Genomic DNA, 15,091 nt, shown 5'->3' with positions numbered 1-15,091 from the left:
TTCAGGAAAAAAGAAAATGGAGGGATATAAATTGAAAAGACGAGGTAAAAGAGAAAATTTGAAAAGATGAAGAAGAAGAAGAAAAGTTTGAAAAGTTTGAAAAGTCAGAATAAGAAGAAAAGTGAAAAGATGAAGAAGAAGATGGAGTGGAGAAAGAAAAGAGAAAAGTTTGAAAAATGAAGAGGAAGATGTAGAAAAAAAAAGTCTGAAAAGATGAAAAGATGTGAACGGGCAGTAGGGAACTTGGGAAAGTGAAAAAGTCTCTAAAAAGATGCATAGTTTGGCGTGGTGAAATGCACCAACCTTTGCCCATCACAAAATAAAGGGGTAAACAGTAATTACCCACTATCCCCTAATAAATAAATTATATAAATTATTTTGATAATATTTTATTATTTGTTTTTTTTAAAACAACACCCTATTACACTCTTGCATTATATTATTTTATTATTTTTCTTTTTATGATTAGAATAAGATAATCTTATATTATACTCTTATGTTTATATATGTATATTTTTTTTAAATAACGTATTTCTCAATATTTAATCATCTACTATAAAATAAATTTAACTAATTTATATGATATATAATATATTTATTCCAAGATATACAAGAATAGTTTTTTTGTAAATGTCAGTATGCACTTATTTCCAAAATATACAAGAAATTTACCTAAATCCGCTTAGGCCGCCTAGGCGCTAGGCGCCAGCCCATCGCCCAACTAGCGCCTAACATTTTTTAAAACCTTATATATAAGCAATTACTATATGCATAATATAAATATGAATATTTGGCATGGCATTTTAAAACACAATAATCACTTAAATTAATTTTTCTAGGAAAATATATTAAGCATATATATATACTGAAAACCAAAAGCCCACTCACTGATAAGTCGAAGGGTCGTAGCCCCTAACCCTCGATTGGTTGCGCTCATCATTAGGATAGGTCTCACTTATATGCGAAATAACTGAATAAACGTCAATTAAAGCACACAACCAAAACTAGAGAATAACTTCTCATATAAAACTCAATTTTGGTATTTGAATATACCAACGTGATTTACACAACCTCACGAACATCACCATAATTTTAGAAAATTTTTCCGACCACCTACGCAACTTCACACGCCGGCCAAGGCACGGCCAGACGCGCGGCCACGCGTAGGGAATCCTGGCAGAATCTGTGATGCCGTTAGGAATATTCCGTTAAAAAGTAATAGAAACCATTAACTCTACCTGACGACGTCAGAATATTCCGTCAACCTTGATGGAATATTCTCTTGTCTTCTCGAATCAAGCGCCGATGACCGTCGTCGTCGTCGTCGGAAACTGGAGAAAATTTCAAACCAATATAACTCAATCATTTTTCATCCAAATTTCATGAAACTTGTTCCAAAATGAAGCTTATAACATAAAGAACAAAACCTTACTAAGATTGGGACCTGAAATCCTCGAGAACTCGTCAAAGAAGTTTCGATAATCCGACCAAACTTTGAACTCGTCGATCTCGACTTCCCGACGTCCAATTCACCTCATTTTTCTTCTCCAAGCTTCGTGGAGATGATCTAAAGCTCCCTATAAGCTTAAAATGCTCTGAATCCTTCACATTTACGTGTGCATGAACAATGCTCAAATCGGGTTCTCGGGTTTTCGAAGGTTTCACGAACAGAAAAGGTTACGAGTGTACTCAGGAGCTTGCAAGGAACACGATCATCACCTTCACCACCTTGATCTGTGCACGAACTGGTTGATTCACCAATTGACCGTACACTTGTACTGAAGAAGAAGAAAAACCGAGAGGGAAGAGAGAGAAAGAGGGTCAACGGGAGAGAGAGTATGTGTGTGGTCCTTATTGTCTTACAACCAACAAAAATAATTAGAACCTTTAGTTCTAATTGGGTCCAAAAGGTTAGGAAGAAAAATAAATGAATTCAAATGTTTAATTCCTTAGCTTATTACACCAATCACAATTCAACTCTCAAGGGTAGAATCGACATTCCACGCCATCGATACAAATATTTAGGGACGGGTTGTGACAACAAGTCTTATGTAATGAAGGGAATTTTGTCCAATTTTCTAAATCTAAAGGGTTTTGTGAAAACACGAGAATTCTCAAGAAGTGTATTTGAAATCAAGCACCATTAAATTAACTAAATAATTAAAGTGTTAAAATGCACCTATCGTAAACGATGATATCATTTGACGTTGTGTCGATTATCTCCATTTTTTTCAGCTTCCATCAGCTTTTGCATGTAGTTAAATATAAAGAGTACAAATGAAGTTATGGACTTAAAGTGGCAATATTTTAGACGTACTTAAATAGACATGCCAATTTTCCAAGAATGTTGTTGTAGTATAGTGGAAAGTATTCCTGCCTGTTACCCAGGTGATCCGAGTTTGATCCCCGGCAACGGCGATAATATCTTTATTTATTTATTTATTTATTTATTTTTCTTTCTTCAGATACAACCGACGATATGTCGTTGATATGATTTGTATTTTGGAAAGGGAACCCTATGGCCACGGGAACAAGTAGTAGGAAGACAAGAACAAAGAAGAAAGGAAGACTGTGAATCCGTTTCATTCCTTGTCCGTCTTTATTGTGTCTCTCCCGTCTTTGCTTTCCCATTCCATTTCCTTTCCTTTTGCTTTTCTGCGGCATTTCGTCAAGCAGGTTTTCTTCGGTGTGCCTTACAAGTTTCTTGGCCCGCATGCCTTCCTTTTTTAAAACAATTTTTACTGGGGCCCACCACCAGTTTTGTATTTCATATATTTTTTCTTTTCCAATTCTGGTATTAGGCTTTCTGGTGATGTTGTGCACCAATGGGGCCGTTGCGAACTGGTCACATTGGCTACAAGTTTCGATTTTTTATTTTTTTTTGGAAAAATCACATTACATTGGCTACATGTGAATATTTTATATTATTTTTTATAAAGATAATAAGACAAAAATAAATAGTAATATAAAATATTGACGTGATTTAACCGTGACTACATAAACATGAGGGCATGGGACGACACCGGAAAAAAAAGGGCAGACAATCCTTGTCCCAGACTAAGATTGGACGAGATCAGCTTATGGGCTGGTTTGGTATTGCTGTGGTTTGAAAAAAAGTTGTTTCTGCTGTGCTGTAAAAATAAGCAGTTGTGAAGAGAGATTTAATTACCACAATTTTTACTGGGGCCCACCACCAGTTTTGTATTTCATTTATTTTTTCTTTTCCAATTCTGGTATTAGGCATTCTGGTGATGTTGTGCACCAATGGGGCCGTTGCGAACTGGTCACATTGGCTACACGTTTCGATTTTTTTTTATTTTTTGGAAAAATCACATTACATTGGCTACACGTCAATATTTTATATTATTTTTTATAAAGATAATTAGATAAAAATAAATATTAATATAAAATATTAATGTGATTTAACCGTGACTACATAAACATGAGGGCATGGGAGGGCACCGGAAAAAAGAGGGTAGACAACCCTTGTCCCAGACTAAGATTGGACAAGATCAGCTTATGAGCTGGTTTGATATTGCTGTGGTTTGAAAAAAAGTTGTTTCTGCTGTGCTGTAAAAATAAGCAGTTGTAATTAGAGATTTAATTACCACAGATTGTCATGTTAGTTTTCAAGCCATTTTCATTAATTTTCCTTAGCATTAACTTAAGTTACAAACAAACTAAAATCCTAGTTGGTTAAATAGTATTTCTCCAAGTTCAATGAAAATTGATTATTGCAAAAAAACACATGCTCTTCTTCTTTTAACCAATCCAAGGTCGAATAAATTGGCTCTTGCTCTGAAATGTTTTGTAACAGCCCACATAGAACAATAAGCATGGAGATCATAGTGAGCTACAAAAAAAAAAAAAAAAAAAAGCAATTTATACCTTGATTAAGGAAAAAAACTTAAACTCGTTCAAATGTTGTTATGAGTATAAAATTAACAAATAAATAAGACAAAATTACCTAACAATTCAATCTCTATTCATTTCTTGATCCTCCCAAATTTTATTTCCATGGGATAATGAAGAGGTCAATTTTATTAGTCTTGAACTAATATTGTTTAAACCTCCGTACCTGGCAAAGAAAAACACATAAACAGAATGAAGCTAAACATCTTGTTCAAATCAATCTTGCAAGGAAAAAAAAATGGAAACTATAAAATGAACCTAGCAACACATATTCTGTAGTTTTTTTTTTTTTTTTTAAGGCTAATTTGATATTAAAACTGACCTAATTTGAGCCTCCAAATCATCAAGCTTGGTAGCATAATCTTACTAAACCAACTCCACAGCCTTTCTGTGTTCTTCTTTATTCATCCACTCCTCCCTCATTTTCTTCACCTCTTCGTTCAAGCCACGACTTGAGCTGTGGCCATTGCCAACATCCATGCTAATATTGACACTCTTAGAAGGGAACTATGACACATGATTTTACTTATGTTTTTCAACCCACTTTTTTAAATATATATCAAACTTAAAGAACAGAGAAGAAGCTAAACGCAAATATTCTATATGTTTACTCTTCCTCAATTTGGAATGCGTTGAGATTCCAAGTATGATATTGGAAGTGAACACAATAAAGCGATAAGATAAAAAGGCAGCAAATTAACCAAGATAGTGAAGAACATGAATAATTAAGATTACAATTGGGAAAAATCGAACCTGTATGACCACGCTACTGTTTGACAAACTCAATTTGTTCCTTCAAACATGCATATAAGCGTCTTTAGCCTTGTAAGATATATCACAGTAGCATATTTTGGCCAAATTTCTATCCCTAATGAAAAAACTTGTGTCAATAAAATTAATAAACAAAGAAAAAAGGATAAAAAGGTCGTACCCAGTGCACAAGGCTCCCGCTTTACGCAGGGTCTGGGAGAGGTGAATGTCGGCTAGCCTTACCCCCATTTTATGGAGAGGCTACTCATGGGCAAAAATATGCTACTGTGATATATCTTTTTTTTCATTCATTTATCCTTTTTTCTAATACTTTATAAGCAATCGTGGCCTAGAGTTATAAGAAAATTTGTTGGAAAAGGAAGAAGAACAAAAAAAGAAAAAAATGAGAGAGAAGAAAACCAACCTACATTTGAAGTACCAAATGATTTCGTTTGCCCGTTTAGGTTTCGCGTTACTTTTCCTCAACTCAATCCTACACGTCAACATCCAGTTTCTAGGGTTTTCAATCTCTGATCACCACCAATCCCCAGATCCATGGCGATGGATTCAATGTATTTTTGTTGCTAAAATTAATCACCAATGTCACTAACGTTTGGATGAGAGAGTGCAAACTCTTTGTGGAAAACAATAACAAATGCATTAATCACTGTTGATGAAATACATACATACAACACTGAAGAGTAAAAGTAAACAGTCAAACTACAACCAACAATGGTAGAGAACGTACATATCAAAATGCAAATAGAAACATGTGCAAGTAAAAAACTAAAGCGGAAGCAAGAAGTAGCTTTAAATAATAAGTCGCAACCATCTGGAATTCATCATCCATCATCCCTAATTGCACACTCAAAGATTGAAACTGTAGCGTAGACAATTGGTACTTAGTGCCCGTAACCTCCAATGTTTATATATATAGATGAAACTGCTCTGACTTGTTGCGCTATACATACGTCTTTTTTCTGCTTCTTCAGTACTGTAACCTTTACCAATGGCCTCCACTGGGATATCTGCAGTTTGAGATAAATTGATGGAATGGCCTCCGCCTATCCTCTTCGTCCTCGGCAAGGATATCTAACAGTTTGAGAAAAACTGATTTGCAAACGTGGTGGAATTTGCTCTTCCACGTTTGATTTCCAAATGGTACAATATTACTATTTTGTTCCTATTTTGTTGGGTAGTTGTTAATTACCATACCATTGTGTAATGTGATACAGAAAATAATTAACAACTACCCAACAAAATAGGGACAAAATAGTAATATTGTACCATTTGGAAATCAAACGTGGAAGAGCAAATTCCACCACGTTTGCAAATCAGTTTTTCGCAAACTGTTAGATATCCTTGCCGAGGACGAAGAGGATAGGCGGAGGCCATTCCATCAATTTATCTCAAACTGCAGATATCCCAGCGGAGGCCATTGGTAAAGGTTACAGTACTGAAGAAGCAGAAAAAAGACGTATGTATAGCGCAACAAGTCAGAGCAGTTTCATCTATATATATAAAGATTGATCTTCTTATAACTATTGTATCGCACTCTAATCTTTTCACCATAAAAAAAACACAAAAATAGTAAATAAAAAAAAAGAAAAGAAAACCACTCCAGATGGAACCGAAACTTTCCATACTTCCACTCAGAACAGTAGTTGCAGCAGTTGCCAATACTGGAGAAGTAACCGCCATTTACCGCACGTTCTAAAGATCTTAAATCATCACTTAACCCCCACAACATATACAAAGAGTAAACAAACTCACTTTCGTCTTCTGCGCAGACTCATCTCCTCCGAGTGGTTTTTCGAAGTTTCTTTTGAAATTCATCAGATATTTCCCGTCGGTTAGAATCATCTCACATTGGTACAACTTACTCTTTCTCCTAAGTGAATTTCAGTTTCGTTGGATTCTATTTATTTGCCAAGAGTCATCTCACACTGGTATGAATTATACACTGGTTTTTGGTTTAATATGTTTTGAATCTTATCCTGCAGCCTGTAGTTTTACCGGATCATTCTGTTTGTGCATATCCCAACAACCCAACCACAACCCACCTTTTCTTTTCGTTTTCTATGTAGATTTTGCCTCTCTGAGTATTTTCTTAGTTTCCAATGGCTTGAAGCTCTTCAAGGTTCATCAAGTTGTGACTCTGGGAGATGGGGCTGTGGGGAAGACCTGTATGCTTATTTGCTATACCAGCAACAAGTTTCCCATTGTATGTTCTTCTTTTCTGCCAAAAAGAATTTGACTGATTTGTGTGACTTTTGGGTTTTTTGGATTACTTTGTGGTTTTTTCTTTTTAGTTTCTTGGCTATGTGCTTCTGGTTCTAGAATTGGGTTTCTTTATATTTTGTAAATCTATAAACTAATATTTACCAATTTGGCTATGTGCTTCTAATTTTGGTATAGCTCTCTTTATTTTCTTGGCTTTGTGCTTCGGATTCAGGTACCACTTAAACTAATATTCTCAAAGTTAAGTTTTTAGTTTGTTCGTTATATTCTTGAAGGCTCCTAATTTCTGAGTTTGGTTGCTAATAGTTTTCCAATTGGTAAGAAATGACATTCTGGAAGTGCAGAGGATGCTTGGGATTGAAGGGACGCGAGTCTGCATACGATAAAACAACATGGGATGAACATAGAATGCCGGCACATGATCTGCGTCAGGGATGTGATGAAATACATGGGGCAACTGGTTGGATTGACGTGATTCGGAGCAAATAAAATGGGGAAGAGTGTGAGTGCATTGACGTCGTTCGAGCAGGTGGTGGATCATATGTTCATATGGTTGTGCGAATAGGAGGGTTGACACAATTAGAGGAGTGAGTGAGTACATAATTATGAGTGTGCCAATTCGGGTTAGGACTAGAATGTTCAACATTAGAGAGGGAGGATTTTCTGGTCCTGGAGCTCCTGATTCATGGAATTGCAGTATGGGCTAGGCTGTGCAATTCCAATTGCTTGAGTTGAAGAAAGAACTATGAAATTATGATTTTGTAGAACATCTCATTTCTGTTTTCTGGTAATTTGATTTTATTTTTTTACATTCTTTTCTTGGGCAGTTTAAGGATTTGTCTGATAACCAGTTCGTTTTTCTATTTTTAGTTCACATTTTTCATGTTTTTTTTTTTAAACAAACAGTAGGGTGGAGTTGGTTTAAAGTATGATTTCTTTCTAACCAAATTTTTTTTTACTACCAGCCCTTGGTGATAGGATACGACCACTTCCACTTCCACTTCGACGTCGTCGTCGAATAAGGTCCGAGGTGACCATGGTGTGCAGATTACTAGACTCTGACATGGTGACGAATGGGATTAAGATAAGAGAGGGTCAAGTATAACATGAACCTGGGCATTGTACTCTATATACCAATTGTAATTAGAGATTTAATTACCACAGATTGATATGTTAGTTTTTAATAGCAAATGTTTAAGAGTTTTCTTCATATTTGTGCGGAAGAATAATGTTAGATAGACTAATTTTTAAATTAAATATGCAAATTATTTGATGTGTGAAAGTGAAGTTTTAGATAGACGTGTGGTTGAAAAGATACAACAAATGTTGAACAACCATAATCCTTTTGTTCATACATTGCGAAGCCTCGGACAACACCAAGATTTGCCGAATTGCAAGTTGATCCTAAAAGAGCAACCAATAGATCGGCGTCAGTATAGTCTACCATCAGCATCACAAGTTGCAGCAATTATAATAGATGGAGATGATGCCACCATTGCAAATGGAAGGGATATCGTGGTCGAGACAATTAGTGGAAGACTTTCTCACGTCCGAGACTATGTCGGATTTTATGATCCGTTACAGTATCCACTATTGCTACCTTACGGTACATGTGGTTGGGATGTTAATAGTCGTGATGATGGTGGAAGAGCAATAACATGTTGCGACTATTATGCTTATATGTTACAGGTTTGTACCAATAACATAATTTACTTCCCAATATATATAAATGAATGATGATTCCCATATTAAAAGCAATATATGAAATTTGCTTCTGCAGATACGCCATAATGGATCATCACTTTTGCTTCGAGGTGGGCGTCTCTTGCAACAATATGTTGTAGATAACTACATTAAAATTGAATCACAAAAACTTCGATGGCTGCGTTCTAATCAAGCCACAGTTAGAGCAGATCTCTATAAAGGACTTCAAGACTCTTTAAATGCAGGTCAACACAATGCAGGTATATATATCAGTTCAGTTATCGTTATTTAAAAATATAAGTTTGTTCAAAATCTGTACAATATGCATAGTTAATTGAAAATAAAAAATTAACAGGTAGCATTGGGTGTAGAATAATTTTACCATCATCATTTGTTGGAAGCCCACGTGACATGTACCAACGATATCAAGATGCAATGACTCTGGTTCAAAGATTCGGAAAACCATATCTTTCTATTACCATGACATGTAACCCAAGTTGGGAAGAAATCAAAAGTGAATTACTCGCTGGACAAACTCCACAAGATCGTCCTGACTTACTCACTAGAGTATTTCGTGCAAAACTTGAGCAACTAAAAGAAGACATCATTGAAAATGGGGTACTGGGCAGTGTTGTTGCGTACGCATACGTTATAGAGTTTCAGAAACGTGGTCTTCCACATGTGCATATGCTGGTGGTGTTAGATGAAAATGATAAGATCAATAACCCAGATGAGTATGACCGAATTGTTAGAGCTGAAATACCAAACGAAGACGTAGAGCCTTAACTTTACAATGTGGTGTTAAAGCATATGATTCATGGCCCATGTGGGATTCATAATCCTCAATCTCCATGTATGAAAAATGGGAGCTGTAAGAGAAAGTATCCCAAACCATTTGCACCAGTCACTGTTCAAGGGAATGATTCGTATCCAATTTATCAAAGGCAAGGAAATCGATTGCCCGTTTCTCTTGATCGACAGGAAACATAATGGTTGATAATAGTTGGGTCATTCCATATAATCCATGGTTGCTGTTAAGGTATGATTGTCACATCAATGTTGAAATTTGTGCAAGCATAAAAAGTGTCAAGTACTTATATAAGTATGTTTACAAAGGCCCAGATAGAGTGACAGTCGAAGTGCAATCAGACCTTGAATATGATGAAATAAAGCAGTTTCAGGATGCAAGATGGGTTTGCGCACCAGATGCATTATGGAAGATATTCAAGTTCATTATTAATCGAATTTACCCATCTGTTGAGCGATTGCAAATACATCTTCCTAATATGCACCAAGTTCAGTTTCGTGCCGACGAGAGCATAATAAATATTCTACATGATAAGAGTACAAGAAAGACAATATTAACTGAATTTTTTACACTTAATCATGTGGATGCAGAAGCGTGACGGTACTTATACATGGAAATCCCATCACATTACATATGGATTCAAGCTCAAAGAAAGTGGTCTAAAAGAATGAATCGTAACAAGGTTATTGGGCGAATATATGCAGTTTCACCTGCTGAAGGTGAAAAATTTTACCTTCGAATTCTTCTTAATCATGTTAGAGGACCAACATCCTTCACAAACTTGAGAACGATTAATGGGGTTTTGCATCCAACATTTAAATAGGCAGCAGAACAACGAGGTTTATTAGAAAGAGATGACAGTATTCGACAATGTTTGCTAGAGGCCTCCACAATTCAAATGTCATCGGCTTTACGAAGATTATTCGTCACCATATTGGTATATTGTGCACCAATTGGTGTTCGAGGGTTATAGGATGAGTTATATCCATTCATGATAGAAGATTATGTTTCCATGACTAACATGACTCCCACACTTGCTACCAACAGACTCTTGCGTGAGTTGAACATACTTTTGGTTCAATTTAATAAGAGTATAAACGAGTTTGATTTCCCCCAAATGACAAGAGGAAATGAATCAAGTTCAGGAATGACAAGATGTATTGAAGATGAGATATCCATAGGTATTCCACAACAAGATCTTGATGCAATTGAACTCTTAAATAATGACCAAAGAAATGCGTTTAACATAATAATGGGTGCAGTTCAACGATCAGAGAATGTAACTTTTTTTGTGGATGGTCCCGGTGGAACTGGAAAAACTTACTTATATCACACATTGTTAGCAAGCTTGAGAAGGTTGGGGCACATAGTTTTAGCAAAAGCATCATCTGGAATAGCAGCTACGATATTGCCTGGTAGGAGGACAGCACATTCTAAATTCAAGATACCACTTAGTCTCAATGCATCATCGATGTGTTCGATTGGTAAGCAATCTGATTTAGCAAAGCTAATACAAAAGGCAAAGGCAATTATCTGGGATGAAGCAACAATGACGCATCATCATGCATTTGAAGCACTCGATCGAACATTCCAAGACCTAACGGATATTGACTTACCATTTGGGGGAAAAATAATGATATTTGGGGGAGATTTTTGACAAGTTCTTCCTGTTATCCGGAAAGGAACCAAGTCCGAACTAATCCAAGCAAGTGTTGTTAAGGCATCATTTTGGTCAGAGGTAAACATTTTAAAACTCAAACAAAACATGAGATCCATAAATGATCGTGAATTTTCAGAATTTTTACTTCGTGTTGGTGATGGGAATGAAAATGTTATTATGGATGATATGGTAAAACTACCTGAATGCATGGTCATACCATGGGAGAGTGAGCATTCCATCAATCAATTAATTGCCAAAATCTTCCCTGACTTAGAGGATTATATGAATGATGCAACCTACATGGTGGAAAGGGCAGTGATAACTCCTACAAATGAAGACGTTGATATGTTAAATGAAAAGATAATCAATATGTTTCCAGGTTTAGAAGAGACAATGTATTCATTTAATTCAGTTGAGGATGATGAAAGGAATTTGTATCAGCCAGAGTTCTTGAATTCAATCTCACTTGGTGGTTTGCCTCCGCACAAGTTAACTCTGAAAAGAGGTGATCCAATCATGCTTTTAAGGAATGTTGATCCGAAATTGGGATTGTGTAATGGTACAAGATTATTGTGTCGTGGTTCTTACCGAAATCTTATTGAAGCTGAAATTCTAACTGGACAATTTGCCAGATCCAGAGTTTTCTTACCAAGAATCCCTCTCAAAAGTACTGATACTGCCGGGCTTCCATTTGAACTTACAAGAAAGCAGTTTCCAGTGAAACTAAGTTTCTCTATCACTATAAACAAATCTCAAGGTCAGACAGTACCACATGTAGGCGTTTACCTTCCAGATCACGTCTTCAGTCATGGACAATTATATGTGGCTTTATCCAGGGGGTCTCAAAGTCAACCACAACTGTGTTAGTAAAAAATGGCTCCATAGTCGGCCAACAAGATGTATTTACACGGAATGTAGTATACAAAGAAGTCTTGCTTCATTCCCGCTAATTATGGTGATTCCTAATAGGTAACAACTTTATTAACGATAATATTTCAATATGCATTTCTCACTTATCATTTACCTCTTTTTATTTGATTTTTAATTTTCTCACTATTGTTTGTAGATTGGCAATGAAAATCTGAAGTGTCAATCAGGAACGAATGGGTGGAAATTGCAGCATTGATGTCAATTTTCTTTTCAAAAGAAACAATGACATATAGACTTTATGCGTATTGTGAAAATGTACATATTGTGATGTAGGTTTTATATTTTGACATTTAAGTTGTTTTGTATTTTTCTACAAGTATTTAATTTTTTCATCTACTTTTTTTTTATTCACATCTACTTACTATTGTTTATGAACTTTAGGTAGCAAATTGCCTCCAGATGATGTTGTTTGATAATTGCATAAATAACATTTAAATCATTACTTTAGGCAAAGTGAAAACAAAAAATATGACAATTTTTTAAGACGTGCATGATAAAGATAAAGTTCATATTTGCCCAATACATCTAAAATATATCTTGATAATTACAATAGAAAAAAAAACACAATATACCTTTAGGGGCGCATAGCGCCCGTGATGCAACGTGCGTGCGGAGAGGCTAGTTTTTTTTATAAAGATAATAAGACAAAAATAAATAGTAATATAAAATATTGACGTGATTTAACCGTGACTACATAATCATGAGGGCATGGGAGGGCACCGGAAAAAAGAGGGCAGACAATCCTTGTCCCAGACTAAGATTGGACAAGATCAGCTTATGGGCTGGTTTGGTATTGCTGTGGTTTGAAAAAAAATTGTTTCTGATGTGCTGTAGAAATAAGCAGTTGTGAAATAAAACTATAGAGTGTTTGGTAAACTTTTTTGTAAAATGCTTTTGAAAAAAAAAACAGTATTATAGTGTTTGGTAAATTTTTATGTAAAACAAATGTGAAAAAACCGATTTTTCAAAGCTGGGTTTTGCAACTTCTTGTTTTTTTGGTTTTTTTTCACAAAAAACAGTGAAAAAAAAACTGAAACTGAATGTTTACTAAACATAAAAAAGCTCACAGTTTTTTTTTTAATCACCTCAATCCCAAACTGCACCTATGTCCTTCGGTTTTGGTACGATGCAGGCAGCACCAAGAGGTAGGGGTAGGATTGACAAAAAAAAATGGGGTGGGGGTAGGATCGACTAAAAAAGAAGGGAGGTAGGTACCCCTTCAAACTATAAGGTCATCTCTAAGCGAAGGGTCCAGAGGGCCAGATTGCTGAAAATAACCCTAAAACCGTCTCCAACTGATGGTTAGGTCAGAGGGCTCGAGAATCTGGGAGGGCCCCACGGAATTTCAAAGGGCCAAAGGGCCAAAAGGCTGGCTGCTTTTTTTTTTTTTGTAGTTTTCCTATTGCTGTTGGTTATAACCGACATCATTAAAGAGAAATTCTTTTTTTTATATAGTTTTACTATTAGTGTCGATTATAACCGACACTAATAGTTTGAATTTTTTTAAAATATAACGGCTAGCTGAGTCAGCTAGCCGTTGGGTTTTTTTTTTTTAAACATTTCTTTTCTTCTATAAATATGGTGAAGTTCTTTCAATTCATCACTTCATTTGCAATATTTCCTTCTTCAATATTTTTCAATATTTCCTTCAATATATTTCTCAATATTTCCTTCAATATATTTTCCAATATTTCCTTCATCTATAATATTTGTTTCAATTTTTCAATAATTTCCTTCAATATTTCCTTCATTTTTTTCAAAAAAAAGGTCTCATCTGCAATGAAAGGTAGGGCTTGGACCCGAAAAGAAGATGAAGCTCTTTGCAAGACTTATAGATGGGTCTCAGAAGATAGTGTGAGGGGGATTTCTCAAACAAGTGAAGGTGTTTGGACTCGTGTATCCAAAAAATACTTAGAGTTCTATGAAGGCACCATTCCACCGAATACCCGAAACCACGAAAGTTGTTCTTCAAGATGGAAGAAACATCTTCATCCAAGTTTGAATAAATGACATCAAGCACTATTAGCAGCAGCAAGTAGACATGAAAGCGGCGCCAATTACTATGACGAAGTTAGTGTTTTCACAGTTTATTTTAAATGTTTAATTATATTATATTTAATTTTTGTAATTATATGTCATTACATTACAATTAATTTCCTAAAATTTTTGTAATTATATTTTCCAGTTACGCCAAGCGAAGGAATTGTATATGGAGGGTAGCTCAAAACCCTTTCAGTTTCACGGTTGTTGGGAAATTTGTAAAGGGTGGGTGTTATTTGAAAATCCACCTCAACATAGAGTGGATCCTTTGGGAGCTGCATCCCCATCTATAGATATGAATGAAGATGGATCTCCTACCATTCAACAAACAAGGGTGGAAAATCCGACTCCGTCCGAAAGTTCTTTACCTAGGGCTATGGGACGAAACAAGGCTCGAAGGTTGAGGGAAAATGGCAAAGCAAATGCTGATTACGCCGCTCAACATGAAGTGGTGGCCTCATTGCGATTACTGGCGGAGCAAAATGCCCTTGAGGCGGAAGAAAGGAAGTGTAGATATGAAGAATGGGCCAAACAAATACAAGAAGAGATTGATGATAAGAATATGGAAATGAACACTTCGAATTACACTCCAATGAGTAAGGCCTATTTTGATAGAAAAAAAAAAAAGAAATTATGTCTCGGCGGCTTTTGTTTACCTCTGACTATACTCCTACAATGGCAGATGATGAAGATAATGTTGATTATGGATATTAAATTTAAGTCGTTGTAATTTTTAAATTTAAGTTAATATTGTTTTTAAATTTAATTTGTAGTATTTAAAATTAATTTGTAGTTTTTAAATATAAGTTGTTGTAGTTTTTAAATTTAAATAATAAATTATGTTTGGCCATATAACCCTCGGTTGGAGACGATTTTTTGTGACAGGGCTAAAACGAGTCATCTGGCCCTCTGACCCTCGGTTGGAGACGGAGGCAAATATGACTCTATACTGTTCATTAAAACATTAATATCTTGAGGAATCTTGGAGAGCCAGAGGACTAAAACGAGCTATCTGACCAGCACTCGATTAGAGATGGCCTAACCTC

General features: G+C 35.6%; 3 protein-coding genes and 2 long non-coding RNA genes across 5 annotated transcripts; 4 read left to right on the top strand and 1 right to left on the bottom strand.

Moving 5' to 3' along the window:
* Nucleotides 1-3,865: 3,865 nt before the first annotated feature.
* LOC139193889 (uncharacterized) lies at nucleotides 3,866-4,537 on the bottom strand. The gene is made up of 2 exons (XR_011578421.1): nucleotides 4,235-4,537; nucleotides 3,866-4,078 (listed from the first exon to the last, which is right to left on the bottom strand). It is a non-coding gene; the product is annotated as an uncharacterized lncRNA (long non-coding RNA).
* A 1,729-nt stretch (nucleotides 4,538-6,266) lies between these two features.
* Nucleotides 6,267-8,185, top strand: LOC139193677 (uncharacterized). The gene is made up of 3 exons (XR_011578043.1): nucleotides 6,267-6,534; nucleotides 6,666-7,690; nucleotides 7,869-8,185. It is a non-coding gene; the product is annotated as an uncharacterized lncRNA (long non-coding RNA).
* Nucleotides 8,186-8,226: 41 nt separating this feature from the next.
* LOC103410377 (uncharacterized) lies at nucleotides 8,227-9,393 on the top strand. Its single transcript, XM_017325520.2, has 3 exons — nucleotides 8,227-8,592; nucleotides 8,684-8,867; nucleotides 8,963-9,393. Exons 1-3 carry the CDS (start codon nucleotides 8,227-8,229, stop codon nucleotides 9,391-9,393), a joined length of 981 nt encoding a protein of 326 aa, XP_017181009.2.
* A 1,043-nt stretch (nucleotides 9,394-10,436) lies between these two features.
* Nucleotides 10,437-11,072, top strand: LOC114823117 (uncharacterized). Its single transcript, XM_029098467.2, has one exon. It carries the CDS (start codon nucleotides 10,437-10,439, stop codon nucleotides 11,070-11,072), a length of 636 nt encoding a protein of 211 aa, XP_028954300.2.
* Nucleotides 11,073-11,180: 108 nt separating this feature from the next.
* On the top strand, nucleotides 11,181-11,942 carry LOC139193415 (uncharacterized). Its single transcript, XM_070816423.1, has one exon. It carries the CDS (start codon nucleotides 11,181-11,183, stop codon nucleotides 11,940-11,942), a length of 762 nt encoding a protein of 253 aa, XP_070672524.1.
* Nucleotides 11,943-15,091: the final 3,149 nt, after the last annotated feature.

This window comes from Malus domestica, chromosome 17, assembly GCF_042453785.1.
Source record: "Malus domestica chromosome 17, GDT2T_hap1".
NCBI classification, from domain to species: Eukaryota; Viridiplantae; Streptophyta; class Magnoliopsida; order Rosales; family Rosaceae; genus Malus; species Malus domestica.
This window is presented reverse-complemented; position numbering and strand designations above follow the sequence as displayed.